The 20,580-nt window shown below is 44.9% G+C and overlaps 1 protein-coding gene across 2 annotated transcripts in view; it reads left to right on the top strand.

Moving 5' to 3' along the window:
• ACVR2A (activin A receptor type 2A) overlaps positions 1-16,589 on the top strand; it is a 75,943-nt gene extending 59,354 nt beyond the window's left edge. For both annotated transcript variants that reach the window (XM_074145154.1, XM_074145155.1), the window contains exons 5-11: positions 5,343-5,486; positions 6,745-6,888; positions 8,514-8,659; positions 10,606-10,720; positions 12,718-12,856; positions 13,690-13,820; positions 15,591-16,589. In XM_074145154.1, coding sequence (XP_074001255.1) covers positions 5,343-5,486; positions 6,745-6,888; positions 8,514-8,659; positions 10,606-10,720; positions 12,718-12,856; positions 13,690-13,820; positions 15,591-15,785 — 1,014 coding nt within the window. In that variant the 3' untranslated portion in view covers positions 15,786-16,589. The remainder of the gene's footprint in view (positions 1-5,342; positions 5,487-6,744; positions 6,889-8,513; positions 8,660-10,605; positions 10,721-12,717; positions 12,857-13,689; positions 13,821-15,590) is intronic.
• Positions 16,590-20,580: the final 3,991 nt, after the last annotated feature.

Raw genomic sequence — 20,580 nt, 5'->3', positions numbered from 1 at the left:
TATTTTTTTTTTTATTTTTTAGTATTTTGGACTAGAAATTTGTAAGCATGCGGGGTTTAAAAATACAGATTTAAATCTGCTGTTCCAGAGCTTTCTGAAAATGTGCTGTAGTTTCTCAGGCTATCGAGGTGAAACGCAACAGGCGTAGTCAGGCTGTGGTTCTTCATCTACGGACTGGTTTGGGTGGGTTCCAACTGGTGCGGCACCGTGTGAGGGGTGGTGGGGCTCTGCCGGAGCAGCCTTTGTGGGATGGCCGGGAACCACCTCTGTCCTGTCCCTGGGTGTCTCTTGTCATCTCCCACGTGTGAAACATCTATAACCGCTTGGGGTGTGTGGTCTTTGTCGTGTGATGGGTTTTGTGTCACTCAGGAGCTCGGAAAGTGTCTCTACATGGACTTTTCATTGTTCAGAAGTTATTTTTACTTGTATTAAATTACTGATACTTCATGTGAACCTACAAGGAACTGAAAACTGTTAATTCAGTAACTTGGTCATTATCGCTAGGCTTTTAAATCAGATATTGAGGAAGTCAGGATTTGAGTTGTAATATGAATGCTCCATTTCCGTTGTCTCTATAGGTCTCTAATTAATAGCTGAAATGTCTTGTAAATGCAATTTAGAAGAAAATAGAATGGTGCCATTTGAATATTTCCCTGATTATCTCACATCTTTAAAGGGTTATCAGAGTTCCATCTATCTGTATTATTAGTGTTTTGCTTCAAATGACATAATCTCAGTTAGGGAAGAAGCTGAAGTGTCCTGCCTGCAAGTAACTACTTTGCAAACATATTCCCCAAAGGAATATAAACAACATACAATAAAACAAAGGTGAAAAAGAGAAAAATTGTCTAGTGGGAGGTGTCCCTGCCCAGGGCAGGGTGTTGGAACAAGATGATCTTTAAGGTCCCTTCCAACCCAAACCATTCTATGATTTAAAAGTAATGTAGTTTGATACAAATCATAGAGTCAAATTTAGAATAATGACAAAATGTAAGAATTCTGCCTCCTTTTACTGTGTTTGGATCTTAACCTTACAGAGCATCTGGTTGAAAATGAACCAGTCCCAAACTAGAAGGGGAGGAAACAGCCAAGATAAATCATCCGAGTCTTTCAATGAGAACTTGTCAACCGTGGTCACAATATAAGCTGTGGAATAAATGTAACCAAGCGGAAATACTGCACCGTTTAACAAAAGAAAACTTGCATGTGCTCTGGATGTTTGAGGACATGTTTATATTTTGGAGTCAGGAAAGAGAAAAGTGTCTACATCCAGCCCCGTTTGGATAATTAGTCTTTTTTTCTCCCCGTTGTGGTACGTGATGAATCCCCTGATTCAGTTGTCGTACGAGAGACGTGACTGGAGATAAACTCAAGTGCTGACGGATTGTGTTGGGGCAGGTCTTTAAACAATCTGTTCCGTTGGTCGTATTTTTAATGGATTTGGTAGTTTCATGTTTGTTAAGCTTTTCTCTGATCTTGAGAACCCTTCTAGAAGACACTGGAGGAAACCTATTTCTGGAAGTTCCCATTCTTTAATGACTATTTTCCCTCTGTTCTTTTCCCGGCGTGACGAGTACGTGCTACCTGACAGCTGCCTGCAGCTCCCGGCCATAAAACCAGAAACAAAAAGCTGAATTCTCAGAAAACCAGCCTGATTTTTTAAAAATAAATAAATAGATGCTTTCTGGCAATAGAGCCTTTTGCCTTGATTTTCTGCGGGGTCAAACCAGCACCAGGATCATTCCCAGGGAAGGGACGGGGAAAACTCGGGAACGGGAAATTGGGCTTGTATATTTTAACAGCTGCGGCAAGCTGTTAGACTAATATATCCACATTATATATGTACTCACATTATATCGTCATCCTTGGCGCCACAGAGATGATTTTTAAAAAGCCATACAAAAATAATTATCCCTGTGGCGCGTTAAACATTTTTGCTTAGAAGTAGAGCAAATTGAAAAATACTGTCAAGGAATGTTTCTGTATAAAAATAGTACCTGTAGTTTTAGAGTAAATGCCCCTTGATTTTAAGAAAGTTGTTTAGGGGGGAAAAAAAAAATCAGAAAAAAACCTGGAAAACTATTCTTTTTAGTGATGTTAACAGAAGGCAATTATACTTTCCGTTTTAAATCAGGATTTGTTTTGATTTGTGTGTGTGGGTGTGTGTTGCTGCTTCATAAGAACGCCGGAAGTTTTGACTTCATAGAACTGTTTCAGCACGAAAGGGAAATGTGCAGGGAACCACAGGAGGCTGCTATATAAGGCAGTGGGAAAATATTATGAAATGCCACGATTTTCTAGGAAATGCGAAATTTGAGTATGTGAAAAATGTTGTGGTCTAATATGAAAGTAAGAAGCGTGAATTTTCACTGGCCAGTTTTTACCGAGAAGCCACTGCCTTCTCTCATGGTAGAAGCTGTAATTCTTTTCATCAAAGCCTTGAGGAGTATTAAGCAGTCATTTGTTTGGTGATGGAGAAAAAATTCGTATAAAATTCAGCTTTTTTGGGTGGAGGGTGTGGGAAGGAAAGGGAGTTCTACCATTAAAGCAAGGTGAGATTTGCATTTACTTGCCGCAAATTGTTCTCTTAATTCAGGCAAGTCACCGGGTTCACAACTTTAAAAACTTCTCTGCCTGGTGTTAAATCCCCAGATGCTCATGATGCTCAGGGTTCTGAAAAATAACAGAGCTTTTTTGCAAGTTCAAGTAGGTTTTGGGGAGTAAATTTGGGCGTCTTGTTTCTAGTTTCACTTGTAACTATTACAAAGTGAGGGCAGTGATTTCCCTGATTCTCCTGCAGGGCTTTGGCATCCAATGAAAGGCAGCACGGGAGGGAAACCGAACTCTTAAACTTCGTTTTTGCATTGTTCTTTGCCCAGTTTAAACCCAGAATCTTTGATGTAACAGCTTTAGGCATCTATTGCTGTCACATTTGCGAAAGGATTTCCTACTTTTTCAAGGATAGTTGTTGTTTTGTGTCTCTAATTTGTTTCAAACATCATATTTTCTTTTCCAGTTATTAATTTGTGGAATTAGGTTACCGTTTCTTTAAATTGCTATAAATCTGCCTCTCTATGAAACTTGCTCTTTTTGAAGGATGTATTTCTTGTTTAATAAGAGAATGGTTATTTATTCCTGTGCTTAAACTACTGAAACCTTGTGTTGGAGGCAGAAGCACTTGTCTCCATTCTCACAACAGTGAAGTAGACTGAAAACCACAGTTGTTCAGAAAACGTGTCTTTAACACGCACCAGATACTTAGGTTGCGAACTGAAGTGCTCAAGCACTTAATATTTGAGTACGCTTGTTTGTTTTGTAGAAGCAACCAGTGGTTTTCATTCTTTCTCTTTAAAACACCATCACAGCTCTGCCTGGGGAAAACAGAGAAACCAAACTTACGTTCTGAACAGTAAATTTTAAGGTTTGGTGTTTTGTTGTTTTTTTTTTTTTCATTTTATTCTCAGTGTGGATATCATTTAAAAGCAATACCTACCTCTTATTTCTATGTTACTTTTTCATATGTAATATTGAGACTTGTGACACAGTTTTGTGGTCTCCATGGACTTGGAGAACTGGGTCCAGTTCTGGGCTCCCCGGCTCAAGAAGAACAGGGAACTGCTGGAGAGGGCACAGCAGAGGCTACAAAGATGATGAGGGGCCTGGAGCATCTCTCTGATGAGGAAAGGCTGAGGGACTTGGGGCTTTTGAGTCTGGAGAAGACTGAGGGGGGATCTGATCAACGCCTGTAAATACTCCAAGGGTGGGTGTCAGGAGGATGGGGCCAGTCTTTTTTCAGTGGTGCCCAGGGACAGGACGAGAGGGAACGGGCACAAACTTGACCATAGGAAGTTCCATCTAAGCTTGAGGAGGAACTTCTTCACTTTGAGGGTGGCAGAGCCCTGGAAGAGGCTGCCCAGAGAGGTGGTGGAGTCTCCTTCTCTGGAGACATTCCAAACCCCCCTGGACACGTTCCTGTGGGACCTGCTCTGGGTGGACCTGCTTTGGCAGGGGGTTTGTCTAGATGATCTCCAGAGCAGCCTTTCATCCTCGTCCCTTCTGTGATGGAGTGGCCTGTCCCCACCCTCTTGTCATTGGTAATTTGGACTGAGGAACAGATCGTGGTTTAAACTGATTTGGAGGGGTGTGGAAGGAAGGTGGAGCCATATCTCGTGGTGACAGTATTGGTAGTTCTGCTTGGGGACCACTACACGTCAGAACTTACTTATTTTACTGCAGAAAAGGGGGATCAGGCAGAAGAGATGGCATTTCTCTGGTTCTGTACACAGGGTAATGCTCTTCGGTGCAGAGGCATTTGTTTGTGGTAGGAAAGAAGCTTAAATACCTGCATTCCTAAATGCTGGAAAACTTCCCATCTTGGGCTGTCAGATTTGAAAAGGAACTGTTGGGCTTCCCCTTGTTGCAGCACAAATATTGTGAGATATGACCATATAATCTCTTAAATTTAATTCCAGTTCTGTTTGGGGGGTACAGTCACCTCTCAGTACCACGTTGGCAAACTACATGAGCAAAAGTTGGGAGCAGTAGAAGGTTGCAGGTTCCTCACACCACCTTTCATATGACTTGGAGGGGTGGCGATGATGGTGTTTGGTTTCCTCTGCCAAATGTCTGCTCTGCGTGTGTGGTTCAGTGGTTTCTGAATGAAAAAATGTTCATTATGTTGTGGAAGACCTTGTAGTGGCATGACCTGCCTAGGTCTTGGTTTGTGACCTTATGTTACTCAGTGAGCAGTGGAGCTGTGCCGGTGTGGGCTCAATGGCTTGTGAGAGCTCAACCAGTGGGTGGGAACTGCAGAGCGAGGGGCTTCCCAGCAGCTCTGCCCAGTTGCTGGTGTAGGTGTCTTTTGCTTCCCACCTGGGATGGAGCCTTAGTCACGTGGAAAGGGACTTCGTAGCTGCATAGGGTCGAGTCACCAGGCCACGGAGCTCAGGGATTAAATAGGTCACAGGAAAACAAACCCCAATCCTTGTATGTCAAAGGTCCTCGCTTTAATTGTCACTTCAAAAAAGTAACAAGTAAAGCTTGATTATTTTTATTCCTTAATTTCTGCTGTGCTTGTACACTGGTTAGACAGATCTACACTGCAACTCTTGTCACGCTGTCGCCTTCATATGAATTCTGAGCATGTTCTACAACCTCATTTTTCTTTTCTGTGGAGAAGGGTCACTGTTCTGTTTCTGGTCTGTTTGGGGGGAATTCGTTGCAAGGGGGTTGGGAATTTGATACCAAGTCTCTTTTGGTTTATAAGCCTTTATTTCTAATACTGTCATCAGAGATAGCATGTATAATAACAAAACTAATTAATGCTTTTACCCTGATTTCAGGATCCTGGGCCACCGCCACCTTCCCCGTTGATGGGTCTGAAGCCGTTGCAGTTGCTGGAGATCAAAGCTCGGGGGAGATTCGGGTGTGTATGGAAAGCTCAGCTACTAAACGAGTACGTTGCGGTCAAAATATTCCCGATTCAGGTAAGCGCAAGTTCTGAGTGTCCTGCGTCGCTTGTAGTGTCATAATGTTCAACCAGCTTTTTCTAGTCACAATAGCAAGCTTTTATTTTAGAAAATTTTCAAAATATACTGTGAATCTAGATAGAAAAAAGAAATTCTTAAATGCAGGAAATTCCTTGAGCTGAAAGATGTGCAGGTAGAGTTTTCTTGAATTAAAATAAGTATTGTAATGCAGCAAACGTGTTATTGAAACATCAACTCTGTGATATTTGTATCTGTTTCTAGTCATAAAAATACATGTTTGGCTTAAATAGTTTTAAGCAGCTCTCACGCATCTTTCTATCAGTTGAGAAGAATTTGTTAATATTTTTCAAATTAAATCGTAGTTGGAAGGAATGTCCTGAAATGCAAACCCATAAGGTGATTGTTCCAACTAAATATGCCTCAATTAAGTGAAATAATATTTACTTCCCAGCAAGTACCCTCTGAGAGCCACGTTTCAGAATAGCTGGTACTCACGGTTTTGAGATCCAGTTTAGTTGAAGAATGCAAAGTGATCATACGCTGTGATAACAGGATAGATCTTACATTAATTAAAAGCACCCACCTCTAATTGAGGTGAAGAAATGCGCTTGTGTTTCCTAATTATTAATTGAGTGTTGAGTTGCTGAATAAATACAGCCGTAGGTCCTTATTCTACTAGAAATGGCATGTATTTAGGTGGGTTTCAACCATCAGCACGGCAAATTAAATCTTTTGTTCCTTATTTTTAATGAAGGAAAACCTATTTCTAGTTCTTTACGGGGGTTTTGTAGATTAATAAAATATAAGAATTGAACCATGCTCTTAAGACTAAAGGAATTGTCGTGATTTGCAGACTCCAGTCCTAATCTACAGCTCTGTGTTTCCATGGATCCTGTCTGTGAGAGTTGATGTTGTTATCAACAGCTGATGTTTGTTTACAAGACATTTAAGCTTTTCAGACAATTTTCCGCTCTATGTGAATATGTAACATAGGAAAGACAGGTTTTCCTAGTTTTTTTATATGTTAGGTCAGCAGTTTGTAGCACAAATATCATTACGAGGCTAAACATTTGTAATTGGAAAATTATCAGCTTCATAATGTTAATAGTATCCACTGTGCTTAGTAAATCCTGTATTGCCAAAAAACTCCATTTTTACTCATTTTGACAGGTCATTTACAAATGCACAGTAAAATTATAGGAGGAAACTTGTGTCAGGGAAAGTACCTCTTATTCTCCTTTTCTTTTCTTTGCAGGACAAACAGTCGTGGCAGAACGAGTATGAAATCTACAGCTTACCCGGGATGAAGCACGACAACATCTTGCAGTTCATCGGAGCGGAGAAACGAGGCACCAGCATCGATGTCGATCTCTGGTTAATCACAGCATTTCACGAAAAGGTACCTTTAGTTCTCAGTTTAGTCTCTTTTTTTCTATGGTTATGGTAGAGGAAGAACAGCCTTATAAATTTGTCACAAACGTGAACTTCAGACAGTTAAGAAATGAAATTTAACATCGTTTTAAGTGTATTTTTAGCTTGTTTCTTGCCATTGGATGTGAATTTATTTACATTTATTTTCAGCCAGCTGAGAAAGTTGTCATCAGTCTTTACTTAATAGAGGACTTGGTTTAGAAAACAAACACATTTATTCTACTTTTCTGCTTTTTAGGGTATGTGTGTTTGAATATCCCCTGTCTAAATCTGCCTGGATTAAACAAACTCCATTTTGCAGAGATTGTGGGGGTTTATTTTTGTTTTCCTTGGGTCTATAAGAAGGAAGTGATATAAGCATCAATTAGATTGTGACAGTCACGATAAGACACACAAGTAAATGTAATTAAGAATATGTTCACTGTTTTATTTTGTCCACTCGGTTTTGGTTTTTTAGTGCATGTAACTGTAACAAATATAAGTATAAATTTAAATTTCAATTTAGTTAGTGGTAGCAGATTTGAGAAAATACAAATCTGTGCAATATGGATCTGTTGATACATTTAAGGGTAGGTCATAGATCGTATTTCTAATAGTGAATGTTATAGTCTTCATTCTGGCATTTTTGTCCCACTTCTGCCTCTGCTTTAAATAATTTAGACTAAAACTATCCAACTAGTCAACGTTTTTGACAGATCTTCGCGATCAAGTAAATAATCTCAAACTGATTTGCCTTCTGAAAGGTTATTGCCTTTTTTTTGTTTGTTTGGGTTTTTTTGTCGAAGTTTTTAAAACACTTGTTACTGTTGGAAAGATAGCGCTGGAGATGGCTCTGATGGAAAATAGGAATTTTTTATTTTTAAAGTGTAGCCTCTGGACTTTGACAGTGCTTTATTTTTCCTTGTGTTGGCTTTTGACATGGTAACGTGCCACGGTGACATCTCACAAACTGGATAATACACGGATCCATGGAAACGTGCATGTAGAGAAGGGTTATAGACGTGAGTTTGAAGAGAAGAGCTTTATGTTGACTGGATTTTTATTTATTCAGAGTATGTATCTGAAACTCCACTGTGAAACTGCTGTTCGCTGTTGCTGGTCCGTAAGAAAAGACTTAGACTATGAGTGAAAGGTCTTAGTGAACAGTTCAGCAGGATCCTCGAAGGTGCATCTACCCTGTGATTTCCTGTGCCTGGAAGGTTATGAATCGCCCTCTTCAATCAGGGTGGTTTATAAAGAACTTAAATAGCCTAAGTCCAACTCCCATTTCTGACGCTGACCATTAAGCCCAGTTCATCGGCAAGTGTGCACCAGTCTGGAGTCCGTTGGGCTGTTTGCCTGTTGAGGTGATGTGTAGAAGCATCTTGATTCTGTTCGTGGTCTAGAGATGATGCAAAGGTTGATTTTTGTGGTGTTTAAACGAGCAGTTGATGGCGTATTGATGCGTATAATTATAGGGTCTGTCAGAAAAGAGAGGAAGGCAGAGGGGCGTATAGTCTTCTTCAGTGATGGAGGCCATCTAGAAGTTTCCTTTATGAGCGGATGAGAATTAAAATGATCTCGTAATTGTTTTTTCTTATTTTTGCCCTGCAGGGTTCATTAACCGACTTTCTCAAGGCTAATGTGGTTTCTTGGAACGAGCTGTGTCACATCGCTCAGACCATGGCTCGAGGCCTGGCTTATCTTCACGAGGACATACCGGGCCTGAAAGATGGGCATAAACCTGCCATCTCGCACAGGTAGAGTAGATCTGAAATATTCCCAGGTGATTGTTAAATTTAACTTTGAGCTAACAGGTATGAAACGGGGATAGAGGTGAAATATTCAAATAGTTATCATAGAATCACAGAATCATAGAATGGTTAGAGTTGGAAGGGACCTTCAAGATCATCGAGTTCCAACCCCCCTGCCATGGGCAGGGACACCTCCACTAGAGCAGGTTGCTCAAAGCCCCATCCAGCCTGGCCTTAAACACTTCCAGGGATGGGGCAGCCACAACTTCCCTGGGCAACCTGTTCCAGTGCCTCACCACCCTCACAGGAAAGAATTTCCTCCTAATATCTAATCTAAATCTCCCCTCTTCCCATTTAAAACCATTACCCCTTGTCCTGTCACTACATTTCCTGACAGAGAGTCCCTCTCCAGCTCTCCTGTAGGCTCCCTTCAGATATTGGAAGGCTGCTATGAGGTCTCCCCGGAGCCTTCTCTTCTCCAGGCTGAACAACCTCAGCTCTCTCAGCCTGTCCTCATAGGGGAGGTGAGGGTTTTCTTCACGGTGAGGGTGCCAGAGCCCTGGAACAGGCTGCCCAGGGAGGTTGTGGAGTCCCCTTCTTTGGAGATTTTCAAGACCTGCCTGGATGCAGCCCTGAGTAACATGCTCTGACATGCTCTGGGCAATCCTGCTTCAGCAGGGGAGTTGGACTAGATGATCTCTATGGTCCCTTCCAACTCTAAAAATTCAGTGAAATTCAGTGAGGTGCTCCATCCCTCTGATCATTTTCATGGCCCTCTGCTGGACCCGTTCCAACAGGTCCATGTCCTTCCTGTGTTGAGGACTCCAAAGCTGGAGACAGTGCTCCAGGTGGGGTCTCACGAGCGCAGAGTAGAGGGGTAGAATCACCTCCCGTGTCCTGCTGGCCACGCTTCTCTTGATGCAGCCCAGGATGGGGTTGGCTTTCTGGGCTGCCAGCGCGCACTGCGCGCTCATGTTGAGCTTCTCATCCACCAACACCCCCAAGTCCTTCTCCTCAGGGCTGCTCTCCAGCCATTCTCTGTGATAATTACTCTGTGATACCTTCCTTCCAGAATTATCGAGAGCCTCCTAAGAAAAATCTGGTCATAAGCAAAAATCTGATGGTTTATAGAACTCGGTGTGGTGATCGTGGTTAATATCATACGTTCTTTTTTTTTATACAGTTAATTATTTAATTATCGTCTCCAGTATATGAAATAATTAGCATTATAGCTATTTGAAACAACTTCTGTATATAACTTTAAATAATACTGGATGCCTTCAGACAGAAACATACTGTAAATGTTACATCTATTATTGAGTGTAATTGCTGTTTTTTTAATGAAGTAGGTATAGGAAACTATTAATAGAAAGTAGGGAGCTGAAAGGATAACGTAACCACAATAAAAGACAGGCAAATAGGGAGAGAGAAGTACACATTCTGTAGAATTTGGAATTTCACAAGCGGAACTGCTCGACGGATAGTAAATGTGGGAGGGGAGAAGTGCACACGGGGCAGGAGGGACCCTGGATGGAGCCCAGAATCCCTCGTTTCTGCAGGAAATCGAGTACCTCCTTGTTAGAAACAATCAAGGGTCATTTTCAAACAGTTTTGTTTCTATTATTTAAACAAACAAAAGCTACTTAAAGAACGCAGTAACCTTGTATTTATTCTATTTCTATCCTACATGCTTATAAACCTGTGTGTATTGAAAACTAAGCACAAGATGATCGTTCCAGTTGCTGCTTCACATATTCCCATAATAAAGGTGTGCAAGTGTACACACGCTAGGTTTTATTATTATTCTTTTGTTGTTTAAATTGATAATTTTCTGGTCTTTCATATTATAATATTCTTTGTTTTATTATATTATTTTTCCCCTTACGACTCTATATGGTATTTCATGTTCTAGATCTCTAATTTTTATTTTTTTTTTTCCCTTACCTTGAAAGGGACATCAAAAGCAAGAACGTGCTGCTGAAAAATAACCTTACGGCTTGTATTGCTGATTTCGGTCTAGCTTTAAAGTTTGAGGCTGGAAAGTCTGCAGGGGATACGCATGGACAGGTAAATACCCGTTTATTTACAGAAATGATCCAAGTGTTAACTGCGTGTGAATGGAAATGGATGGTTTGGGTGTTATTCGTGCCCAGGATACTTCACCATCAACCCAGTGACCTTTAAGGAATGGGGTAATTTGTGCTTTCTCTCAGGCTAAAAATGAAACAATTCTTTAGATCACAATCACAGAATGATGTGGGGTTGGAAGGGACCTCTGGAGATCATCTAGTCCAACCCCCTGCCAGAGCAGGTCCCACAGGAACATGTCCAGGTGGGTTTGGAATGTCTCCAGAGAAGGAGACTCCACCACCTCTCTGGGCAGCCTCTTCCAGGGCTCTGCCACCCTCACAGCAAAGAAGTTCCTCCTCAGGTTTAGATGGAACTTCTTATGTTCAGGTTGTGCCCGTTCCCTCTTGTCCTGTCCCTGGGCACCACTGAAAAAAGACTGGCCCCATCCTCCTGACACCCACCCTTGAAGTATTTACAGGTGTTGATCAGATCCCCCCTCAGTCTTCTCTTCTCCAGACTAAAAAGGCCCAAGTCCCTCAGCCTTTCCTCATCAGAGAGATGCTCCAGGCCCCTCATCATCTTTGTAGCCCTTTGCTGTGCCCTCTTTAGCAGTTCCCTGTCCTTCTGGAACCGGGGAGCCCGGAACTTGACCCAGTGCTCCAGATGGGGCCTCACCAGGGCAGAGCAGAGAGAGAGGATGACCTCCCTTGACCTGATGGCCACACTCTTCCATTGGCCGCCTTGGCCACAAGGGCACATTGCTGGCTCATGGGCATCCTGTTGTCCACCAGGACTCCCAGGTCTTTCTCCTCAGAGCTGCTCTCCAGCAGGTCACCCCCAGCCTGTCCTGGTGCAGGGGGTTCTTCCTCCCCAGGTGCAGCACCCTACACTTGCCCTTGTTGAACTTTGTCGGGTTCCTCTCTGCCCAACTCTCCAGCCTGTCCAGGTCTCACTGGACGGCGGCACAGCCTTCTGGTGTTAATTACAGATCACAGCCTTTCTCCCCCATCTCGTTACGTGGCCTCTCTTATTTTCGTTTTTACTGGAGGATTTGGAGAAGAGCGAGCTGTCTTGCTGTATTTTCTTAATTGTTCTGAGATAGCGTTCAGAAATTGAGGAATGGTACTGGCAGCCGTGACACCAGCGTGTGACACACAGCGTGTGACACTGGTCACACAACAGGGAACTGCTTCAGTACCGTGTGCTTCTAAAACAACCGCCTTAAGGTTACAGCGTTATGCTTTCTGGAACATGAAATATATTTAATTTTAGGCAGAAATCCACAGTTTGTGGTCGAGCGGCAAAAATACAATCCGTACAATAAGGTTATAAACTGAAGAGCGACACAGCTGTTACCAGGATCCGGTTCAGGCATCTCGGAAGTTCCGATTTATTCAGATGAGCTAATTCCATCGTTGAATGTGGTCAGAAAGAAAGGGCAGCCCCCAGGTTTCCATTTAATGGCCGGTTTTGTGTAAGTGATTCCGTAGAACTTTCTCATTATATAAATTGCACCTCGGTAGCTGGTTTTCCTCTGGAATTTTTGTTACTGCTTCTGTCACGGGAAGAAACAGAAGCAATTTTTTACATCTTTATGTGAAACTAACAATTCTTTTGACGTGAAAAAAAATAAGAATAGTGGCCTTCCTGGAATCTGGGAGAAAACAAGGAATGGCAGTGACAAATATGTTCAATTAATATGCAAATATGTTATTTTAAAATATGTTCTGGTTTTTTCTGCTTCCTAAGTATCCTTTATAGGGCCTGGTCTATCCCATTGCTTCTCATTCCTACTATTGGATATAAGGATAGAGTACACTTCCCAGATTTCCTCCTCAGCAAGGATAACAAGGATAACCACGGCTATTTTTAGTCTTCGCCAAAAAAATAGTACTGGTCCTACGGTATTAACCGTAACGGGCACCGGCCGGAGCGGGAATGGTGGTGGTGTAGCTTCTCGGTGTTCAAATCTCTGTGCTCTCCTCTCTCCCCAGGTGGGTACCCGAAGGTACATGGCTCCCGAGGTACTAGAAGGTGCTATAAACTTCCAAAGGGATGCGTTTCTGAGGATAGATATGTACGCCATGGGCTTAGTCCTCTGGGAACTGGCGTCGCGCTGCACTGCCTCGGATGGTAAGCAAGGGATCGGGTCTGCGGAAACACTTCGTTTGGTTTGTGAGAGGGGTATTTAAAGCAGAAAAATGGGAAGGTAGATTATATGCGTGGGATAAAATTTAACAAGGGTGGTATCGTGGTGAACCCCTCGTCAGTTCTCTCCAGTATTGGGGACATAGAATCATAGAATGGTTGGAATTGTAAAGGACCTTAAAGACCGTAATACAATAAAATATAACTGTATAATCTATATCTGTGTCGTCTGTAGTTCAGCACACAAAGCTTGTCCCTTGGAATTCTGTTAAGGACAAACGCTGCGTTTAACCTTCAGCATAGGTATTTCCATGCTGGGCTGCATGGGCTGGAGGAGGGAGCGCATGACATCCAGTGCCTCTGGGACACCCATGGGGTGACCGGACACCCCCAGAGGCAGCAAACTGGGGAGCGGATGGGGATTTCTCTTACCGAAGCCCCGAGGAGCTGGTGGATCCTGGAGCCTCCCTCGGAAGTTTGGAACCTTTCGGCCGCAAAGGAGCCGGGCCGAGAGCTGCGCTCTGCTGCCGTGCGCAGGAGAGCAAAGGCTTCCACCTCCCAAGAATGCTTCTGCTGCTCAATTAAAATCTTCATTTTTAACTTTTAAAATTTTTAGCTTTTAAAAAACACTTTAGCTCGCAGCCAACCTGCCACAGGGCGAGCTTTTAATGGCGCCAGAGAGCAAACTGCTCCCCAAGAGTCTGATCACGGACTACATTGCTCAGAGACCAAGCTTATTATTTTTTTTCCTCCTCTTTTAAAAGCAAAATTGGTGGTTTAACTTTCTTTTTTTTTTTTTTTTTTTCTTTTATCCGTAGGCCCGGTAGATGAGTACATGTTGCCGTTTGAAGAAGAAATCGGCCAGCATCCCTCCCTGGAAGACATGCAGGAAGTTGTAGTTCACAAAAAGAAGAGACCCGTTTTAAGAGAGTGTTGGCAAAAACATTCTGTAAGTAGCGACACAACCAAGCGCTTCCGAGTCCGGGCACCGTTTGGGTTTCACATTTTGTTCATAATACTGTCTTTTAGGAAGAATTCAACAATTCTGGTAAGAATTACATGGACTGTAAAGCGATCTGTTCTCAATCTTAAAATATTCTCTCCCGTCGTGAGTGATACGAAAGCGAGCGATCTTTTTCAATGAAAAGATATTCTTGAGAGTTGCTTTTGAATGTTAAAATTATATTTAAGGAAGAATAATAGTCTTGATTTCCTACAGGGATGTAACACGGGGCGAGCGGTGTTCCATGAGAAATTTCTGGGATCAGTTAGGCAGGAATTGCTTTCCTGCTTTGGTTTATGGCTGGACACTTGCGTTTACGCCACTGCTAATTCCTAGCGCTGGTTTTATTTTGGGTTTTGTTGTTTTCTTTTGTTTTTTTTTTTTTTTTTTTTTTTCAAAAAATGGGTTGTTAGAAACAATAGATGATGCTGTCTGTCTGCAAGAAAAAGGAGTGTGTGTTCCCATCTGCTCCTTGTGATGAGCAGTCGCTGGATTAGCTCAGTGTCACCGGGGAGAGGAGTTGACTCCTGTCAGCCAGAAATCCCCTTTCCTACCCTTGGATTTTCATGTGACCCCTGAAAAATTCAACCTCGTTTGGTGTGAGAGCTTTCTAAAATACCACAACGACTTAACCAGCAGACTGCAGCGAGGGACGGTGAAAGGGGTTTCCTCGCAGTTGTGAGGACAGGTTGGATCAGGTTGGACAGGTTGGATCGATGGACCAAGGCCAATGGGATGAGGTTCAACAAGGCCAAGTGCCGGGTCCTGCCCTTGGGTCACACCAGCCCCAGGCAGCGCTCCAGGCTTGGGGCAGAGTGGCTGGAGCTGCCCGGCAGAAAAAGACCTGGGGGTGTTGGTGGACTGTGGGCTGAACATGAGCCAGCAGTGTGCCCAGGTGGCCCAGAAGGCCAACGGCATCCTGGCCTGTGTCAGGAACAGCGTGGCCAGCAGGAGTAGGGCAGTGATGGTGCCTCTGTACTGGGCACTGGTGAGGCCTCACCTCGAGGGCTGTGTTCAGTTCTGGGCCCCTCACTACAGGAAGGACATTGAGCTGCTGGAGCGTGTCCAGAGGAGAGCCACCAAGCTGGTGAGGGGTCTGGAGAACAAGTCATATGAGGAGAGGCTGAGGGAACTGGGCATGTTTAGTTTGGAGAAGAGGAGGCTGAGGGGAGACCTCATTGCCCTCTACAACTACCTGAAAGGAGGGTGTAGAGAGGTGGGTGTTGGCCTCTTCTCCCAAGGGAATAATGACAGGACCAGAGGAAATGGTCTGAAGTTGGGGCAGGGGAGGTTTAGATTAGATATCAGGAAGAATTACTTTCCTGAGAGGGTGGTCAGGCCCTGGAACAGCCTGCCCAGGGAGGTGGTGGAGTCGCCATCCCTGGAGGTATTTAAGAAGCGTGTAGATGTGGCACTTCAGGGCATGCTCTAGTGCCTGGGATTGTTGGGTTGTGTCTGTGGGTGGTGTGGGGTTGTGGGTGTTTGTTTTGTGGTGTGTGGGGGTTTGGTTTTTTTGTTGTTTTTGTGGTTGGACTCGATGATCTCAAAGGTCTCTTCCAACCAAGAAGATTCCGTGATTCTGTATATTGTTTAAATAGCGCAAAATAAATAAGAAGTCAAGCCCCGTTTGGCAGAGAGGGTTCCACAGCAGAGCTTCACCAAACTTGCTCCTGATTCTGTGTGCGGTGGTTTTTGACCGGGCTCCGTTTGTGGCAGGGGATGGCGATGCTGTGCGAGACCATCGAGGAGTGCTGGGATCACGACGCGGAAGCCAGGCTGTCGGCGGGTTGCGTAGAAGAACGGATTATTCAGATGCAAAAACTAACTAACATTATAACGACAGAGGACATCGTGACTGTGGTCACAATGGTGACAAACGTTGACTTTCCTCCCAAAGAATCCAGTCTATGATAGTTGCACTGGTGACGGAACTGGCCGCCGGGACTCTGCACTGGAGCTGCTAAAGCGGAGGCACCGCTCACGCCGTTCCCGGTTCCCGTGGGGAAGGAGCGGTAAGTCTCTCCGGAACATCCATCGCCAGGTGGTTTTCCTCGATTATTTTTTTTTTGTTTGTTTGTTTGTTTCCCCCCCCCCCCCCTTCCTTTTCCTCCTCCCCGAGAGGGATCCGTCAGACTTTGTGCATTCCCTGCTTACACCCGAAGGGCGCGCGTCCGAGGGACGATACCGCGCCCTTAAAGGAACTGAAATGAAGAATCCGGACCCGCGCCGGCTTTAATCGAAGCGTTTTAAAAACTGACATCAGATTTTCTTAATCCCCGTCGGAAGAGACTAATTCCTTTAAATGAACTACTGTTATTTTTTTTAAATCAAACATTTCATTTCAGATTGAAAAAAAAAAAAACAAAAAACAACAAAACAAAAAAACCCACAAACCAACAACCACCACCAACAAAAAGGGTAACTTGTTTTTATTGCATTTGCCGTTGTTTATAAAAATGACTGTTGTGATGCCAATATGACACAGCTTGTGAATGTCGAGTGTGCTGCTCTTCGGTGTACAGAAACAAAAGGAAAATCCAGTGGGATCTAGCAAAGAGGCTTCCAAGTATTAACTTCAAACCTCCCTCAACAAGGTATACCTCAGCTCCACCGCCGCCAAACCGCCCCCTCCAGGACAACACTAAGGCAATTGGAATAAGAACCCCCCCAGCCGTGTTTTGTAAATGATGGTATTTCAAAGTCACTGTGTTATTTAAAAAAAAAAAAAAACAAAAACAAAAACAAAAAAAAAAGGGTTAAGCTACGCTTCACGCCAACAGTAAACGGCCATTCCTAAAAGCAGTGTTTTTAGCCTTTTTCTTGTACTAGCTTGTTGTGTATAAAAAAAAAAAAAAAAAAAAAAAAAAAAAGAAGAAAAAGAAGAAAGTGCTGTTTATTGAAACAAAATTTTCCTTCCTCTTTGAGTTTAAAGCTTTTTCTCTTACCTCTGTTTCCCAGAGTAGCCCCAGCCTTTATTTAACTGAATACTATTTAGGTTTGCTGTGTCTGAGGAATATTTGAAAACTTAAGCATGACTTTTTTTTTTTATTTTTTTTTTTTTAAATTTTCCGTGAGCTCTGACACTGGAAAGCTCTGAATTCTTGTTCTTTAAAAAAAAAAAAGTCGTCTTTTTTTTATTTTTTTTTTTTTTCCTATTTATGTTTGTGACCAGGTCTGCCTGGCGCCTCTGCTGTCCCGCTAGGAGTGGGTTCTGGGTCACTGTTTCAGGATCACCTCAGGAAGCTCAGTTGTTTGTTGTTTGTTCTTCCCCCCCCCCCCCCCCCCCCCCCCCCGCCAATTCCTTCCTCTCCGCTCTGAGATTTCCCCCAGTGCCCTTTTATCCGAGTCCTGATTCGCATCTGGGAGACGTTGGGTTATCGCGGAATCCCAGGGAAAATCCTAGCCCCGGCTTTCAGCTGATAAAGGCTTACAGATTTCAGGGATGATTTAATTAACGCTACAGCTCGGAACGCGCAGCGACCGCTCCGAGGTGACGGATACCGGTAGCACGGACTTGCAGAAAATGAGGAAGACCCAGTGAAACCGCTTTCCCGACTCCACCGTTCTCTCCGAGTTTAGGGAGCTGATGCCTTATCTTGGAATGACGACGCGGTTGGGGGGCAGGTGCCAAAGCACTTCTCTCCCAAGCACCGCTTCACCGCCTTCATTGGATCCTTCCCGCAAATTTCCAAGTAAAAAAAAATACACTTTATAAACCTGTAGAGCGCAGAACCCCCGCTTCCGTGTCTCCTGCTGTGTCTCCTGGAGCTTTTTCCGTGGCTTTACACCCCCTGCATTCAACGAGAAGCTTTAAACGTTGCGATTCGGCGCTCGCTGAATGTGATCTCCGTAATTGAGCTGTACAGCCGGGAGAGCCCCTCGGTTTTACACCTGAACTTGTCTCTGGGAACAATCGGAGGTGTTGGGGGTAACGCCGAGAGGCTCTGGGCGGGGAGGGAGGAAGGCTCAGGCGGCGCCAGCGCGGCGGTGGCTGGCGGCTGGCCGTTGGGCCCCCCGGTGCCCAAGGAACCCTGCTCTGGAGGTGGGCTAGAAAAAGCAAAGAAATCTTAATTTTTGGCCACTTTTTTTCTATTGACGCTTTGATTTTTGCTTCCATTTTTAATCCCGGGCCGTGACTTTCCCAGCAGGACAGGGCCGTAGCTCTTGAGTTCTGAACAAATGAGATGGTTTCGTAACGTGTTCCTCGTGCAAAAATTGGTCGGGTATGAAATGTGCGTCATTTGGGTGTTACCCCTTAAACCTCAGCTCCCGCGGGTTCTCCTGGTGAAGTTGGGGGACTCCGGTGGCACCCGGACGCTTCCCGCTGCAAAGGGCACCCGGGAAGGGGTGATAACTCATCCGCCTGTTCTAAACCTGCCCCTGGATACCCCCCAAGGGCTTCGATGCTGTGCTGCTCCCAGGTCCCTGGCTGTTAACAGCGTAATTCAGCGGCCCTGTGCGGAGGATGTTGTTAGCGGAAATGCCTTTTAATTGGGTAAAAATACACACACACACACCCCCCCCCGAGCTGTTCTGGTCCAAGCTTCTTGCAGGGCTTTTTGGGGTCTTTGTTTTACCTGTAGAGCATTAAGAGCGGAGGTTGAGGAGACACCCAAGCTGCCGGTGTCAGCGAGGGCAGAGTGACGCTGCTGGACACCCTGGGGCAGCGGGGGCTGTCCCTTGGTGTCCCCCAGCGGCGGCAGGTGGGTGCGAGCTCCAAAGAGTCCCCTCTGAGGAACATCCCATCCCCTCCTCTTAACTTTGGCTGCTGAAAGGCCGAGGGCAGCTCCGCTTCTCCGCCTCCCTGGAAGGTTTTTACTCTTCCCGTTGCGTGGGAGGGTGAGACGTTGCTGTCCCGCGTCCTTTGGGAGCAGTTGGAGCTGTTGGAGCGGCACCGTCGTCGGGGATGGGGCCCTGACACTGAAATCACCGCTTCCTCCCTTCCCTCGGATTTCAAAAGCGGGTGTAGCTTTCCCAAAGCCCAACTCTGGGCGCGCGAACCGAAGCGTAACAGTCTCCCCGCAGTCTCCCCGCAGTCCTGTTCCTGTCGGCATTTGCCAGAAGGAAACAGGCTCACACACCCCTTTGCTCTTTTTTTTCTTTTTTTTTTTTTTTTTCCCAGCTTCTCCTTCTTTTTGAAACCCTGTTTCGGTGCGTTCCCGGAACGCTCGGTACAAGCGGCAGGAAGCTGCGATAGACCTTCCCGGGCAAAACCCTCCTCCACGGGCCATCACTTACCTCAGATACTCAACCAGCAGTACTTCTCTCTCTTTTCTTTTTTTTTTTTTTTTTTTCTTTTTCTCATTTTATTTTTTATTTTTTTTAACGCCGGTTCAGTCCATATCCTTCATTCGTTACCTCTCAAGATTTTTGGTAAGCGATTATTTTAACTTTTCCTCTTTGTATTTCGTCAGTGTTTCGGGCACAGGTTGTTGTACTACTGTCAGAAGGTACTCGCCGGGGTTTTTCTCCGCAAGTACCGAAAACAAACCAACCCCCCCCCCCCCGTCCCCCCTCCCTCCCTCGCCCTCAATAAAGTGATTGTTAAATATTGTACAAATAAAAATGTATACTCTCTCTCCCCTGCTCCCCCAGAAAGTTAAAATAAAAAATGTGACTACTATGATGCGCAGGTGCCTTATTATTTTTTTTTTTTGAATCGCAGCACAAAAATCGCTGCTGCTTTTACTGCGTCTGCAATCCCGGCCCCTTCCGAGAGAGGCTCCTCTGAGCCCTCACTTCAGGAAATACAGCGTAAGGTTTTCCCCAATCCTGCTACTTATTTTATTTTATGAGGAAAGGCTGAGGGACTCGGGGCTTTTGAGTCTGGAGAAGAGAAGACTGAGGGGGGATCTGATCAATGCCTATAAATACTTGCAGGGTGGGTGTCAGGAGGATGGGGCCAGGCTTTTTTCAGTGGTGCCCAGGGACAGGACAAGAGGGAACGGGCACAAACTTGACCATAAGAAGTTCCACCTAAACCCGAGGAGGACCTTCTTTGCTGTGAGGGTGGCAGAGCCCTGGAAGAGGCTGCCCAGAGAGGTGGTGGAGTCTCCTTCTCTGGAGACATTCAAACCCCACCTGGACACATTCCTGTGCAACCTGCTCTGGGTGGACCTGCTCTGGGAGGGACTTGGACTAGATGATCTCCAGAGGTCCCTTCCAACCCCCTATCACTCTGTGATTTTGCTGCTTCTCAAAGCACCGCTCTTCTCTTCAAACTGTGTGGTTGTGTCCACAATGAGCTTTGTGAAGCAGCAGAGAAAGCAAAATAAATAAAATAGGCCTTTGACAAGAGAGCGGCAAAGGGCTCCCGCGTCTGACCCACCGGCGCTGGGATTTCCTCAGCTTTTTTGACCGGCTGAAGCCACGGGGCTGCTCAAACCGTGGATTCTATAGTGTAGACTTTAAGGTAAGAGCGATCTGACTTACTCGGGACAGAGAAAGCAGCATCCTGCTGAAATGTCCCTACTCCGGCCACCAGGCGGGACCCAGCGCTTCCTGAGCGGTGCGGCACCAAACCTGGACAAACGTAGACATCGTGCCAATAAATAGCATTCCGTACCTCCCGTAGGGATCTTCCTCTCGAGCAGCTGTAAAGCCCGGCTCTCACCCTGCGGCGTTAATGACTGTGGCTCTGGGACGGGGTTTCAGAGCTGTCCCCGCGCAGGGAGACACGGCACCCGTCAGAAATCCATCAGCAAAT

The sequence above is a fragment of the Numenius arquata genome, chromosome 3, assembly GCF_964106895.1.
Source record: "Numenius arquata chromosome 3, bNumArq3.hap1.1, whole genome shotgun sequence".
In the NCBI taxonomy this organism is placed as follows: Eukaryota; Metazoa; Chordata; class Aves; order Charadriiformes; family Scolopacidae; genus Numenius; species Numenius arquata.
The sequence above is the reverse complement of the archived record's forward strand: the minus strand, read 5'-3'. Positions and strand labels throughout refer to the sequence as shown.